The sequence below is a fragment of the Sprattus sprattus genome (assembly GCF_963457725.1).
Source record: "Sprattus sprattus genome assembly, chromosome: 15".
NCBI lineage: Eukaryota > Metazoa > Chordata > Actinopteri > Clupeiformes > Clupeidae > Sprattus > Sprattus sprattus.
In genome coordinates, this window is record NC_137913.1 from 13592954 (window position 1) to 13605991 (window position 13038).

General features: G+C 41.2%; 1 protein-coding gene across 1 annotated transcript; it reads left to right on the plus strand.

Moving 5' to 3' along the window:
• Nucleotides 1-1180: 1180 nt before the first annotated feature.
• On the plus strand, nucleotides 1181-9093 carry npy8br (neuropeptide Y receptor Y8b). Its single transcript, XM_080852290.1, has 2 exons — nucleotides 1181-1257; nucleotides 7202-9093. Exon 2 carries the CDS (start codon nucleotides 7331-7333, stop codon nucleotides 8435-8437), a length of 1107 nt encoding a protein of 368 aa, XP_080708416.1. The 5' UTR covers nucleotides 1181-1257; nucleotides 7202-7330; the 3' UTR covers nucleotides 8438-9093.
• Nucleotides 9094-13038: the final 3945 nt, after the last annotated feature.

A 13038-nucleotide genomic window follows, 5' to 3' on the forward strand; every position in this document is an offset into this window, starting at 1 on the left:
GCATGGGAGCGAATACATCAAATTTAAGGGATTTTAACGTTCCTTAAATTAAATACAAAATCAGTAACACTTTACTTGAACCCAGTATCCATAAAGCGTTATTAACACATTTATAAATGCTAATAAAGTATTCATAATGCATTGTAGCGACTGACATAAGTCTATTTAACTATTTATGAATTGACATGGCTGCATTTATAAAGCATTATGAGGTTATGTAGTATTAGCCCTACACAACTATTATTATGAAAGCTTGTATGAGGTTAAACATGGCTCCATGAAGAGCATTTGGTGCATTCAACATAAGGGTGCATTCAACAAAGAGGTCCTAAATGCCATTACCAATAGGTAAAAGAAGCTTTCTTATTCATTACGATACTTCAAGCTGTAAGGGCTTAACATCATAATGAGTGCAGTCAATACTTTGTATAAATAATTACATAGACGTATGTCAATCATTATGATACATTATGAATACTTTATAACCAGTGGTGTAGTGGTTCCTGGAGAAGTGGGTATACTCTTAATTTTTTTCAAACAGCTCATACAGCACAGGTTAAACGTCCTGTTTTGAGAAATGGATTACACCACTGTTTATAACCCTTTATGAATGTGGTTATAATGATTGGGGAATACTGGGTTGAGGTTAAGTCTTACCAAAAAATGTGTGCAAGGACAAGGTACTTCCAGGGGCTATGCATATAAACAGTGACCCTTAACTTGACAGTGAAACAAAGATGTTTCAATAGTTCTAGAAAAATACCCCCTCAAAATAGTTTTATTTCAGAATCCACAATTTGTAAATGCCAAGTATACTGTTTAAACAAGTATAGTATGTTTAAACAATAGTAAGCATCTCTAATTGGAGGATTTTTATTTTTTAAATGCATTTTCGTCTCCCTCAAATGAGACGGTAGTCTCAGAGGCATGTTATGATGCTGAATTGAAAACCCTCTGTTACACGAACATTATCACAGCAGTCGTCAGATAATAGTTGTTTTGGTTTACTGTAACTCTACTTGATGTAACAGGTCTACTTGGGTACCTTTAAGAGTCGATCTCCGCTTGCCCGTGGTTGATACATGGTGTTGATATGAATAAGCCACCTCCTACCTGCCGTTTTGGATCGCTTGATAAGACTCCCTTCAAGTCCAACAGTCACTCCTCCGTTAGAGTGGACTTCACTTTTGATACCACCATAAACTCACAATCTGTATTGGCAGTATTATACAGACAGTATACAGGAAGCACTGGATGGTAAGTTAAATGGATCGCCGTGTTCTGCCTTTTTATATCAGCATGACTGACTTAAATCACTGTTCCTGCTAATGTTTGTCAAAGATGTTTAGAACAGTAGCCTAAGTATTATCCTATGTTGAAATCCGATATTATTCATTTAGGTTGATAGGAAAAAACAGTTTACAGTGTAATAGACGGTCACGACGACTTGCTATGTCAAGCCATTGTCGTACAGTTTATGCGAAATATAAATAATATTTTAATGATGAACTTATGAATGTCGCGTGCTGTAGCCTATGAATGCAAACATTGGTGTCCGTTTGAAGACTAGTCTGTTCTGCAAATATGATTTAAATTGGTTAGTGAACGACATCTGGAATATCTCAAAATTTCACTGCCATAGTTCAGTGCAGATAATCCGTAATCTTTAAACACATAGCTCAACTCAATATACGTAATTTAAATAACCTATCAGTCATCAATTTGACAAAATGGTAAAGAGTTGTTAACGTAATACGGAGCGCTATTTTATGGACTCTGTTTATTTTAATCTATTCTTTACACAGCTGTGGGAGATTGAATTATCCTTCAATTAAGGCTGCGATCCAGTTTGGCTTCTCCCCATGCAAATGCTCCATTGTGATTGGCCACATCATCTCAATAGGGACATGTGTAGAGATAAAATAAAAAAATTCAAATGCTACTTTTAAGGATTTAATTTGTCTGTTTATTATGATAGTGATCCAGACCGCTAATTAGTGGCCATTCTCTGCTGCAGTGATGTTGCTACACAAACTAAATCAAGAGCAAGGCACTAATGGCCAAAATTTTGGGCTTCAAGACCTAAAAATCAAAGCTTTGATACACATTTGGTGTTTTCACAGAGCTGGAAGGGAAGGAGGCGTGGGTGATATTCTTTTGAGCCTCAAACTGTTATTTTACACTTTCCCTCACTGCTTATTAGCACTACAGAACAAGGCGGGCTGAGTATCACAGAGTCATGCCCAATCTATGTTGCATGAAAGCACAAGAATAGAACTGGAATAGACTGTTTTCTGTCTGAACAGATGGAGCACTTCCATCGCAATTAACACAATAATGTTTGGAATCACGCCAAGATTGGAGCCAAAGCAATAAACAATGTCACTGGGTAACAGTAAATTCTGCCCGCCGGTTCATTATTGTCATTGAATGAAATGGACTTCTTAACCAATGTGCCTTACAACGTGCGACATCCTAGTTACTAAAGCATCTATAATCATACAAAGGATCTCATTAAGGTAATGTTGTACTGTGCAGTGCGGCTTATCTGATCTACAGTGTTTATTCAGTGCTTGTGTTTGATCTATTATTCTCTTTTTAAGAGGTGAGCATATGTTTCACAGCTTCATCCTTAACTGACAAATGTTTGTGTTTTTGCACAGTACTTGAGGAACAGTTATCAGGTTTTCTTTGTTCAGCACAGCTGTCATCTCTGGTTGTCATGCACTGTAACTGGGTCAGTGTAAAAATAGTCGACACCTTGATTACTGAAATTGAGTTGCTTGGTAGAAATATAGCTGAGGAAAAATCCAAATCTAAAAAGTTCCAGTTGCCTGTTACTACCTTGAAGCAGACATTTTCACCAAGAAGCTAACAAGACTTTATTTGCACCTCTGGAAGCTGAAAACAACTACAGATATGGAAAGTCAAGCATCTTGGCCAAGAGCCATAGCAAAACCACAGCCAAACCTTAGCCCTGCACTTGTGGGAAAACTACAAGCTCAAGCTGTGGTATTGCCATATTAAACTGTGTTCTATAGAGCTTAATGTGTTTGAGTCAAACTGTGCCAAAGAAATTACTCAGATGAAGGCTGTTAATGGGTGAAATCAAAGACTAAACACTTGGTTTTGTATGCGATAGCCTGGCACCCGATATGCCTTTTACTGAACATTGATGTTCAGCTACAAGAGTAATGGTGCCCTGCTAAAGAGAAACTGGAATAAACGCTTGCCTTCCGTCATTAGTTGCTGCTGGATCTCTCTTCAGTATTGATCGCTGATATTGTTCTCTGGTTGATCTCGCTCACTGAGTACTCATTGGAGGGGGATTTTTCTGCGTTTTTCATTACAATGGCAGAATTTGGTACCTGAGGCAATATTAACACCACAGTGAGCGCTGTCCTGTGCTCTGCTTTTGCATTCCAGTCAACTCAGCTTCACCCGTTTCCCTTATCTAGAGGATAGCTTTCATTGTGTGAACACTTTCAAAGCCCTGCTTGTCTGTGTAGGTATGACTGCAGTCACAATAAGAACTACACATAATAGAATCACAGACACTCTTTTTGACCTCTACTTTAGAAAGAATGTGAATAGACTTAAAGGGCAGGTCTGAATCATTTCCAACAGTAGTTATGCTTTTTTTGTTGTCACCATAGAAACAATTGACAGTGTTAGATTGATTGACAGTGTTTTTTTCCCTGCTCAGGAGTAACAGGTCAAGTACACACAGTGGAAAATGATTGGCACGCTGTTGCCAATGGGCTCAGGGCCACAGCTCTCTAACATCTGGAGTGAATTTGGGTGGGTTCCTTCTAGCCCCCAAGTCAGCTGTCACTTACCGTGGTGAACGGTGGAACTCACGCTGGGGATTCAGTGTGTCTGTATACTGAGAGGCCCTAAGAGAGACCCTCAAATATGTTGCCACACAATGATGTCATCTCTGAAGAATGGTCTCTATACAACATACAACACACAACAAGAACTGACTGGTCTCGTTCAGAGCCCAGAAAAGTCCTATTAATTATTCAAGGGAGTAAACATGCATCTACTACACACATGTGATTTTGTTCAGTTATATTCAATCCATTTCATTGTATATTATTACAGATTTTATTCTCAGTCTTTAATGATCTTGGAGTTGAAACGAATCTACAGTGAAACCTGATATTGATTTTCGTTTCAAGACTTGCTGTTGCGCTTGAAATTGATTTTTGGTGATTGCCATACTTACCTGACATCTCTGGTGCAATGGCAAAGCTTGTGGGGCACATAAAACATCTGCCTTTATTAGAACACCCCCCCCCCCTCTCTGCCCCTGTCTGTCTGTCTCTGTCTGCCTGTCTGTCTGTCTGTCTGTCTGTCTGTCTGTCTGTCTGTCTGTCTGTCTGTCTGTCTGTCTGTCTGTCTGTCTGTCTGTCTGTCTGCCTGCCTGCCTGTCTGTCTGTCTGTCTGTCAGTCTGTCTGTCTGTCTGTCTGTCAGTCTGTCTGCCTGTCTGTCTGTCTGTCTGTCTGTCTGTCTGTCTGTCTGTCTGTCTGTCTGTCTGTCTGTCTGTCTGTCTGTCTGTCTGTCAGTCTTGCTGTTTCCCCCCCATGCCTCTTCTCCAACAATCTCACTTCTCCCTCTGGCACTTGTTTAAATTCTCTCCTTGGGCATTTAAAAAGATATCCCGAACAACCGATATCATTATATGATATTTTCTTTAGCAATGGTTTTAACAAATGTAATAATCCTTGCCATTTTAACATTACAGATGGTTTGTTTTTTTCACTTGTTTTAATGTAAGCATTAAACTATAATGTCAAAACAAAATTACATTAAATTAGTTAATCCACATGCGTAGCTGGCCTTTCAATCCTTCCCTGACAACTAGCACAGACGTTTCCTGCACAGAGATGTCAGTGAATGGCCCTCCCTGTTATTTCAAATCCACACACTTGCCTCTCCCAGTTTACACAGGGAAAGGGATTGAGCCACTCAGTAATCATGGGTAGAACTCTCCGGGTTTAGGTGCGCCACTTCATTAGAGACAGGTTAGCTTCCAGTGCCCCAGGCCAATAGACGTTTCTTGTATCCCAGACAATGGGATTTGGAGATGGCAATTAGATTGTGGCCAAAGCTTAAAAACCTTTAAGCCAAGAGCAAGAGCAGGGTCATTAATCACTGGAGATCGGACAAGTTCAGTAAAGGCATGCTTTTATTGCTCAGTTGCATTGGAGGTTAAATGTTTAAATTGAACACGCACTGCTTATTGCCTCCAAGTCACCATTGGGCGAGTGAGGAGCGCAACGATGGCAGAGCGCAATCAAGATGATTTATGCTCTACTGTGATTAGAAGATAGCACTGTACAGTGTAAGGGCCGCAGCACAGTTCTTAATTAGGTTTTATAATCACCTCGTCAGGTCATCACATAGTCCTACAAAATATGGACCATAATGAAATACCACACTCCGACAATGTAGCGAGGAGTGTTGAGGACTTCACATGGGAACTTACCATGAATCCAATTTTAATTTAGAGTATAAGCCAGGAGCTGAGAGTATGAAGTAATATTTCAAAGATCTTTTCAGTTAAATCTCGTGAGAGGAATGTTAATTAAAAATATTTTTGGAAAGATTGAGTCAGTTTAATATGGAGCAATATTAAGAAGAATGAATTGTTGGAAGTGAGATCTTTCTACACTGGACATTATGAAAGCTTTCTCCCTATCAGCAGTAGGACTGGTTTGTAAGAGCACTCACATAGAAGAAACAATATTCTACTTGTTCTCACAGAAGAACCATTAAAATCTCCATTAATAACCCTTAAAGTTTCTGCCCAGAGATCATCCACATCATTTCAGAACAGAACAGAATCCTTTGTACAACATGTATGGATTTTCCTATTAGGACAAGCAAAATAACCCCTTAAATCTTCTCTACCTTTAACCCCTTAATCTGACCATTGTCCTCTTGAACAAAACCACAGCAGTGCCATGGGTAAGAGGAAGGAGAGGCAGGGGAGCAGATTAGTGGGTGTATTAATCGGAAGGTTTAACATCTATAAAGATCGTGTGACTGGTGTGCTGGTTAGACATCAGAGATATTGATTTTGAGGCTGTGGCATTTTAGGCTATGTGTGCAGGTGTCAGAATGTTCACACTCTCGGTGAATGTTACATCTGAATGAGGTTTTTACTTTTGTATCCACATATTATTTTATTTTTTTTCGGTTCTCCTTGAGGCCATGAGTTTACCGGCTCACTAGTTCAATTCATAGAATGTCAAAACGATCCGACTGTCTAAACTGCCGATAAATCTTTTTCTCTTCATCATTGTGAAGCCAAGCTCTCTTTTGTTGGAACAGAGTGATCTTAATGAAGGTTATAGATTCCCTCTAAGGTTTTCATGGCTCTTCAAAGCGAGCTTTTGTTTCTTCTCAGTCGATTTTTTACAAAGCTTCAGACATCCTCCTCCCTAACAGCCCAACTCCCTTGTTAGTGTGTTCTAAAGTCTAGTTCTGCAGCCTTCCCAACATCTCATCAGCATTATTCATGCACTGTTACAGAAACACAAACCAAACAGTTCTGCATCAGTGAATAGACATTGTTCTAGCAATTTCCACAACTACAAGGAGAGAAACCCAAGTGTGATGCATGTAGGGTAGTCAACTGAACCAGTCTTGAATACATTTTGATAACCTGCCCTCTCCGCAAAGTATTGCGTCTGTCAGCAACACGACTGTTCTCAGTCACATGTTTACGTGAGAGAACAGATACTTCCACTTGTATGGTATGGGCTTGGCCTTGAGTTGGAGTTTTGTCACTGTTGGATTCAGTTGGTGTAACACCACCTTTGTCAGTGAGGTGATCAAAAGGTACTGTCTGTGCCATAGTGAAATCAACAGAAGGTCTCAAAAGCATCACTAGTCCTCATCTGCTCGAAAACCATGTCCTACTCCAAACAAGCTCATTTCAAGAGAAAGGTGGATTAACTGAAATAAGAAAACCAATAATTCAGAAGCGATATAATATTCAAATACATTCCAGGCTAATGACTAATTAAAACCCTGACTAATTAGAAACCCTATATCAATATTGCCTCACTGTTTCTGACACTCAAATTTTCCCTCTATTATTGGTGTACATGAATAAATAATAGAAGACATTTATAAAGCTTGAAGTTTAAAGATTATTACAAGCCTTTGTTTTATGTGTTTGTTTAGGTAAAGACAACCAAGATCGCCTTAAGGCACAATGGTACTTCTGATCAACTGACTTCAGGCAAGCAGGAAATCCCGCCTAACTCACTGAAGCCAAATAACAGATCAAGAGCTTGACTGGTTGCCAAAGACATGTTTCGTTTCAACAACAGCAGTCTTCCATCGTCTGGGGATATGATCTACTGGGAAGATGTGGGTAAGTGTCCAATGTCTGTCACTGGCACCACTCTCTTAATCGTGGCGTACAGCATAGTTCTTGCTATCGGCCTAGTGGGAAACACCTGCCTGGTCTTGGTCATTACGAGACAGAAGGAGATGCGGAACGTCACCAACATCTTCATCGCCAACCTTTCCTGCTCCGACATCCTAGTCTGCGTTTTGTGCATACCCGTGACCGTCATCTACACGCTGATGGACCGCTGGATCCTGGGGGAGGCGCTTTGCAAGTTCACGCCCTTCGTGCAGTGCATGTCAGTGACGGTATCCATCATCTCCATGGTCCTCATCGCCCTGGAGCGCCACCAGCTTATCATTCACCCCACTGGCTGGAAGCCTGTGGTGGGTCACTCCTACCTGGCGGTGGCCATCACCTGGATAGTGGCCTGTTTCATTTCCTTGCCCTTTCTCTCCTTCCATGTTCTCACGGATATGTCCTTCCAGAACGTCACCCTACCCTTCAACCCCTTCACTGACCACATGGTCTGCATCGAGGACTGGCCCACCAATGAGAAGCGGCTGGCCTACACCACGTCCCTGTTGGTCTTCCAGTACTTCCTGCCCCTTGCTCTTATCCTGTTCTGCTATCTACGCATCTTCCTGCGCCTCCACCGCCGCAGGGACATGGTCGAGCGGGCCAGGGATGCGCGGCAGAAGAAGGCCAAGGGTTCCAAGCGGGTCAACGCCATGCTGGCCTCCATCGTCTTGGCGTTCGCCGTGTGCTGGCTGCCTCTGAACATCTTTAACACCGTGTTCGACTGGAACCACGAGGCCATCCCGTCCTGCCAAAATGACACCATCTTCTCCGCCTGCCACCTGGTAGCCATGGCTTCCACCTGCGTCAACCCCATCATCTACGGGTTCCTCAACAACAACTTCCAGAAGGAGCTCAAAGCCATGCTGTATCGCTGCCGCTGCTGGGGGTCACCGGAGGACTACGAGAGCTTCCCCCTCTCCACTGTCAGCACAGGCATCACCAAGGGGTCCATCCTCAGCAACGGCTCAGTCAGCATCAACACCTGACAAACTGCCTAGAGACAGAAAAAAAGACAAAACAGAGATGAGAGGGAGCAGCGAGTGTACAGAGTACTGCATGTTGTACAGTCAGTGGTAGCAGCTTCCTCTCTGGTATCTCCACTGATAGACATGAATATACATACAATGCCAATGCACATGTTTTAAACCCATGCTTTCACTGACAAGTTCTATCTCGGCACCCCAACAGGACCTTACTTTGGACTCGCCCCTGTGGAGACACTGCACTAATTAACTTAAAGACTAAAAAAAGCACTTCTTTGAGGACTCTCAGTTCTAGGAGTCATTGCTGATTTAGTCATCAAAAGAGGTCATCTGGTTTGGGTTGGTCATTGATCATTTTGGTTGATCCAAACCAAAATCCGCTGAACAGGGAAATGTGTGTTTGTGTGAGACCAGCTGTGTAGTGTAAAATTTGAACGGCTCCGCTAAATGTTCTGGAATATACATGTTGACAGCTGAAACAGCTGGCGCTCTGATAAGAGGACTGATAAGAGTCTAACTATTCATACAGTGAATATTTCATGTTATGAGCACTATTACTATTAGTCCTCAACATCGTCAACCCAAATTAAATTAGCAGCACAATATGTATCAATGAGTTACATACGGAATTATATTTTACCATGCTTGATAACCAAATGACATCAGGGCTGCATATTTCAGAGGAATGTTATTCAGCATTATGTTACTGCAAATCAAAAAGCTCTTATCTGGGGGCCTAGGTTAGTATTGTGAAGTCATGCTAATGATTTGTTTGATAACTTGATATTATTTTTGAATCACTATAATATACTAGGATGTAATTTGTTGTGATTACGTGCCATTGCCTACTGGTTGGAAAAAGAAAACATGTTGTGTACTTTGTTAGGGTAGCTTCTGAAATTGTGATATAGTACCAAAAGTGATGCCATAATTATATCTGTGATGTGAAATTGCGATATTTCATTTTCTATCTTACATTTCTTATTCATTCCAAAGGCTTTTAATGCCTTTTATGTTTTTACCCAATATGGAAAGGTCTGTGTTCAGCAAGTCACCAAAGACTGATAGATGAGCTTAGCAGTCATGGATGAACTTAGTTTTTAATTGTCGTCTCACAACATCTCATGGCTTAAGAGGCAAAAAAGACTTCTGGTTGTAGTTGACTAAAACCAACATACACATCTATAATTCAACTTATTCTATGTGACTGTATTCACTGATGCAAAACCTCTAAAAAAATGTACCTTGTTTGCAATCCAGACCACTTTTTATGGGAAGTACTGAAAATGGGTTCAAAGAGTTGATGATTGCCTTGCAGTCTGGTATCGTTTATCATCAATATGTTTCAATAGTTATCAATAATATTTGAAGATGCATTGTTTTAATCATTCCCTCTGAAATAACAATGTAAAGAAGAGATTTCATTTCTTATATTTTTTTATCAGTCCTCAGATATAGCTTGCAACATTGCATTTTCAAAGCAGTGAATGTAATATTACAGATGTAATAGGCTTTGGTGTGTGTGTTTGTGTGTGTGTGTGCGTGTTCAGTTTGTCAGTTGTATTACTTACGGGGACATTGCTTTGAAGTATTTATGTGGATCAGTAATCATTAACTACAGTATACTACTGGATCTCTTGTCCTTCCTTTTCATGTAAGCATGCACAATGGTCACTCAATCTTTGTGCACTTGTGTGTGAGTGTGTGGGTGGGTGTGTGTGCTGTGCGTGGTGTGGACATGCTTCTGTGTGTGTGGGTGGGTGTGTGTGGTGTGCGTGGTGTGGACATGCTTCTGTGTGTGTGTGTGTGTGTGAGTGTGTGTGTGTGTGTGTGTGTGTGTGTGTGTGTGTGTCTGTGTGTGTGTGTGTGTGTGTGTGTGTGTGTGTGTGTGTGTGTGTGTGTGTGTGTGTGTGTGTGTGTGTGTGTGTGTGTGTGTGTGTGAGTGTGTGTGTGTGTGTGTGTGTGTGTGTCTGTGTGTGTGTGTGTGTGTGTGTGTGTGTGTGTGTGTGTGTGTGTGTGTGTGTGTGTGTGTGTGTGTGTGTGTGTGTGTGTGTGTGTGTGTGTGTGTGTGTGTGTGTGCATGTCAGTGAGCACTTTGTAGGCTGGCCTCTAGCTTTGTATTGAATGTATTGACAAAGATAAATGGCCAGAGATGAATGGGCCCAGTCTCATGAAGAAGTCACCACTGCAGAGCAGACATGCCTAAACAGACGGTAGGTCATGAATGTAATCCACTCCTTAGTTAAAGTACACGGATGCATCTGTAAAAACACATGCATGGAAAAGATGCTAAATGTGGCATTATGCTATATATATATATATGATTTATACTTACATAATACTATACTTAATGTTATGGACATTAGATCACTATATATTTTACCAATTGTATTAGAATCATATAGATATTGAGTAGCAGAATACCGTGTATGTGTCCTAGAGCATTCCGACATTATTACAATATCTGTGAAATGGAATTGTTTTGGAACTTTTGATTAGCTTACATTACACATGAGGCCTTCCATATCAATTGTACTGGCTCTGACAACTGATTTTGAGCAACTCCAAACCTGTTTCATAACCAAACTGATTATATTTGTCAATTTGTATGACAAGTGGTGTTTTGAAATTGGCCACAACATCTCATAACCCAACTCCCTTGACTAAATCTCATTTGACTGCGCACTGATCGTTTTCCAGATCCTCAGGACTCAGGCATTATTGCTTTACCCTTAATTACAAAGATCCTCACAACTAGTGGGTGACCATCTTTCATTCAACAGATACCTGCCTATTTGATGCACTTAAAGTAATCAGCTCCTTTGATTTTGTCCTGTGATCCTAAGCATTTTGTTTTTATACTGCACTGTTTAAATTGAACATTCCATGTAAGTGTGTCATATTTCTTCATCATTTTGTAACATTGTTTTTCATCATTAAAAGTGCTAAAATACACCATATGTCATCTCGACTCTGTTGGTCACCTTTATGTGTCTCTTTGTATCTTTAACACATCACACATAGTGTGCCTTACATAACCACCCAGCCATCACCAGTTACAAAGTGCCAGTTTTCTATTGTAGCTCCAGGCCACATCCCCTGAACACCAGTCATGCTACTGAGCCTCTGTCAGCGAAAGCCCTCTCGGGGGAAATGGTCTCTCACACACACACACACACACACACACACACACACACACACACTTATTCACATGAATCTGCCTGCCGGCTTCCAGGAGTGAAGTGCACGACCCCTTTATACCCAAAGGCCCTGGTGTGGATGTGCTCGAACATGACCCCTGCATGACTGGGCCAGTGTAACTGGAAGCTGTAAATTAATAGGCTGAATTGAGGGAGATGGCTGATATTTCACTTACCTACTGTTTGAAAACATGACATTACACTCCCCAGTGCTCCCCGCTCAGCTTGCAGTGCTTTCAGCCATCACGGCTGCAGTGCTTTGTTGTTATCTAGTTTACAGTCAGTAAGTGCAAGGAATATTTTAGTCTTCCTGCACTGTATATTTCTACATAATGTTATGACCTGAATAATAACCACGGTAATGATGCTGAAATGAACCTTCTTATGTAAAAAAAACACAGTTTGTTCTCTAGGCACTTGAGTAAAACTTTTGAAGAATCCGGGGAACTAAAGTGATAAAGGGATTTTGAAATTCTGACTTAAGAGTCTTCCACTGTTTGAGATTTTCATCGCTGTCCCCGGGGTCCCGCTGAGGGTGTGTGTGATCTAGGCCATTCACCCCTGCTTACTCTTGCAGCAGGCAACACTTGACACATAAGCCTGAGATTCCCAGTTAAAGGTATAGTCAGTGATTCTGGGGAAAGGTTGTTGATACTTGACATCAACAACCAATCAGATTACACCCCTTCCTTCAACGCTCCTTAAGCAACGTGTTAATTGCCTGGAAAAGTGTATGACTATATTCCGAGCCATTTTGATTGGTTCCCATTGATAGAGCAAGAACTGTGTGAAAACGCCCAGGTTTAGTGGACTGGACAGTAAGAGGATAGTGAAGAGCAATTTGCTGAATTTGATTGGATTAGAATCGCAGACTGTACCTTCGAACGAAAACGACGCACGCGCCAGCCACTGTGCTTTGACCCCTTGAGGAAGGTGAAGGAGCCCTTTGACAGTTGAGTGAGAGGTATGGATTTGCTGGAACAAACTGCCATTCTCACCCTGCACTCTCCCTCGCTTTTGCACTGCAGAACTGGATTCTGTGTACCTGGCTGTGTATCTGACCCAGTGGTGTCTTCTGTGACAGCATATGGTCTGAGCCTCGTGTGTTATTCATGCTTGGCAGACTTGCAACAGCAGATTGGTTTACTCCATAAAAGGACTATGGTGGGTGACATAAATTGGGTATACATATACTTTTGAGATATGAGCCATGCCTGGTTTGTTTCTCTCTGATAATGAGGCTTAGCAAAGTCACATCTGTTTATCACTATGACATAAATATTTTGGTGGAATCACAGAGAACCCTTGCCATAGTATTAGAGGGTTATCTAAGTTCCTTGTGTCCTCCCTATTAACAAAACATTTTAGAGAGTAATAAATTACCTCAGAAGGACAAAATCCTGC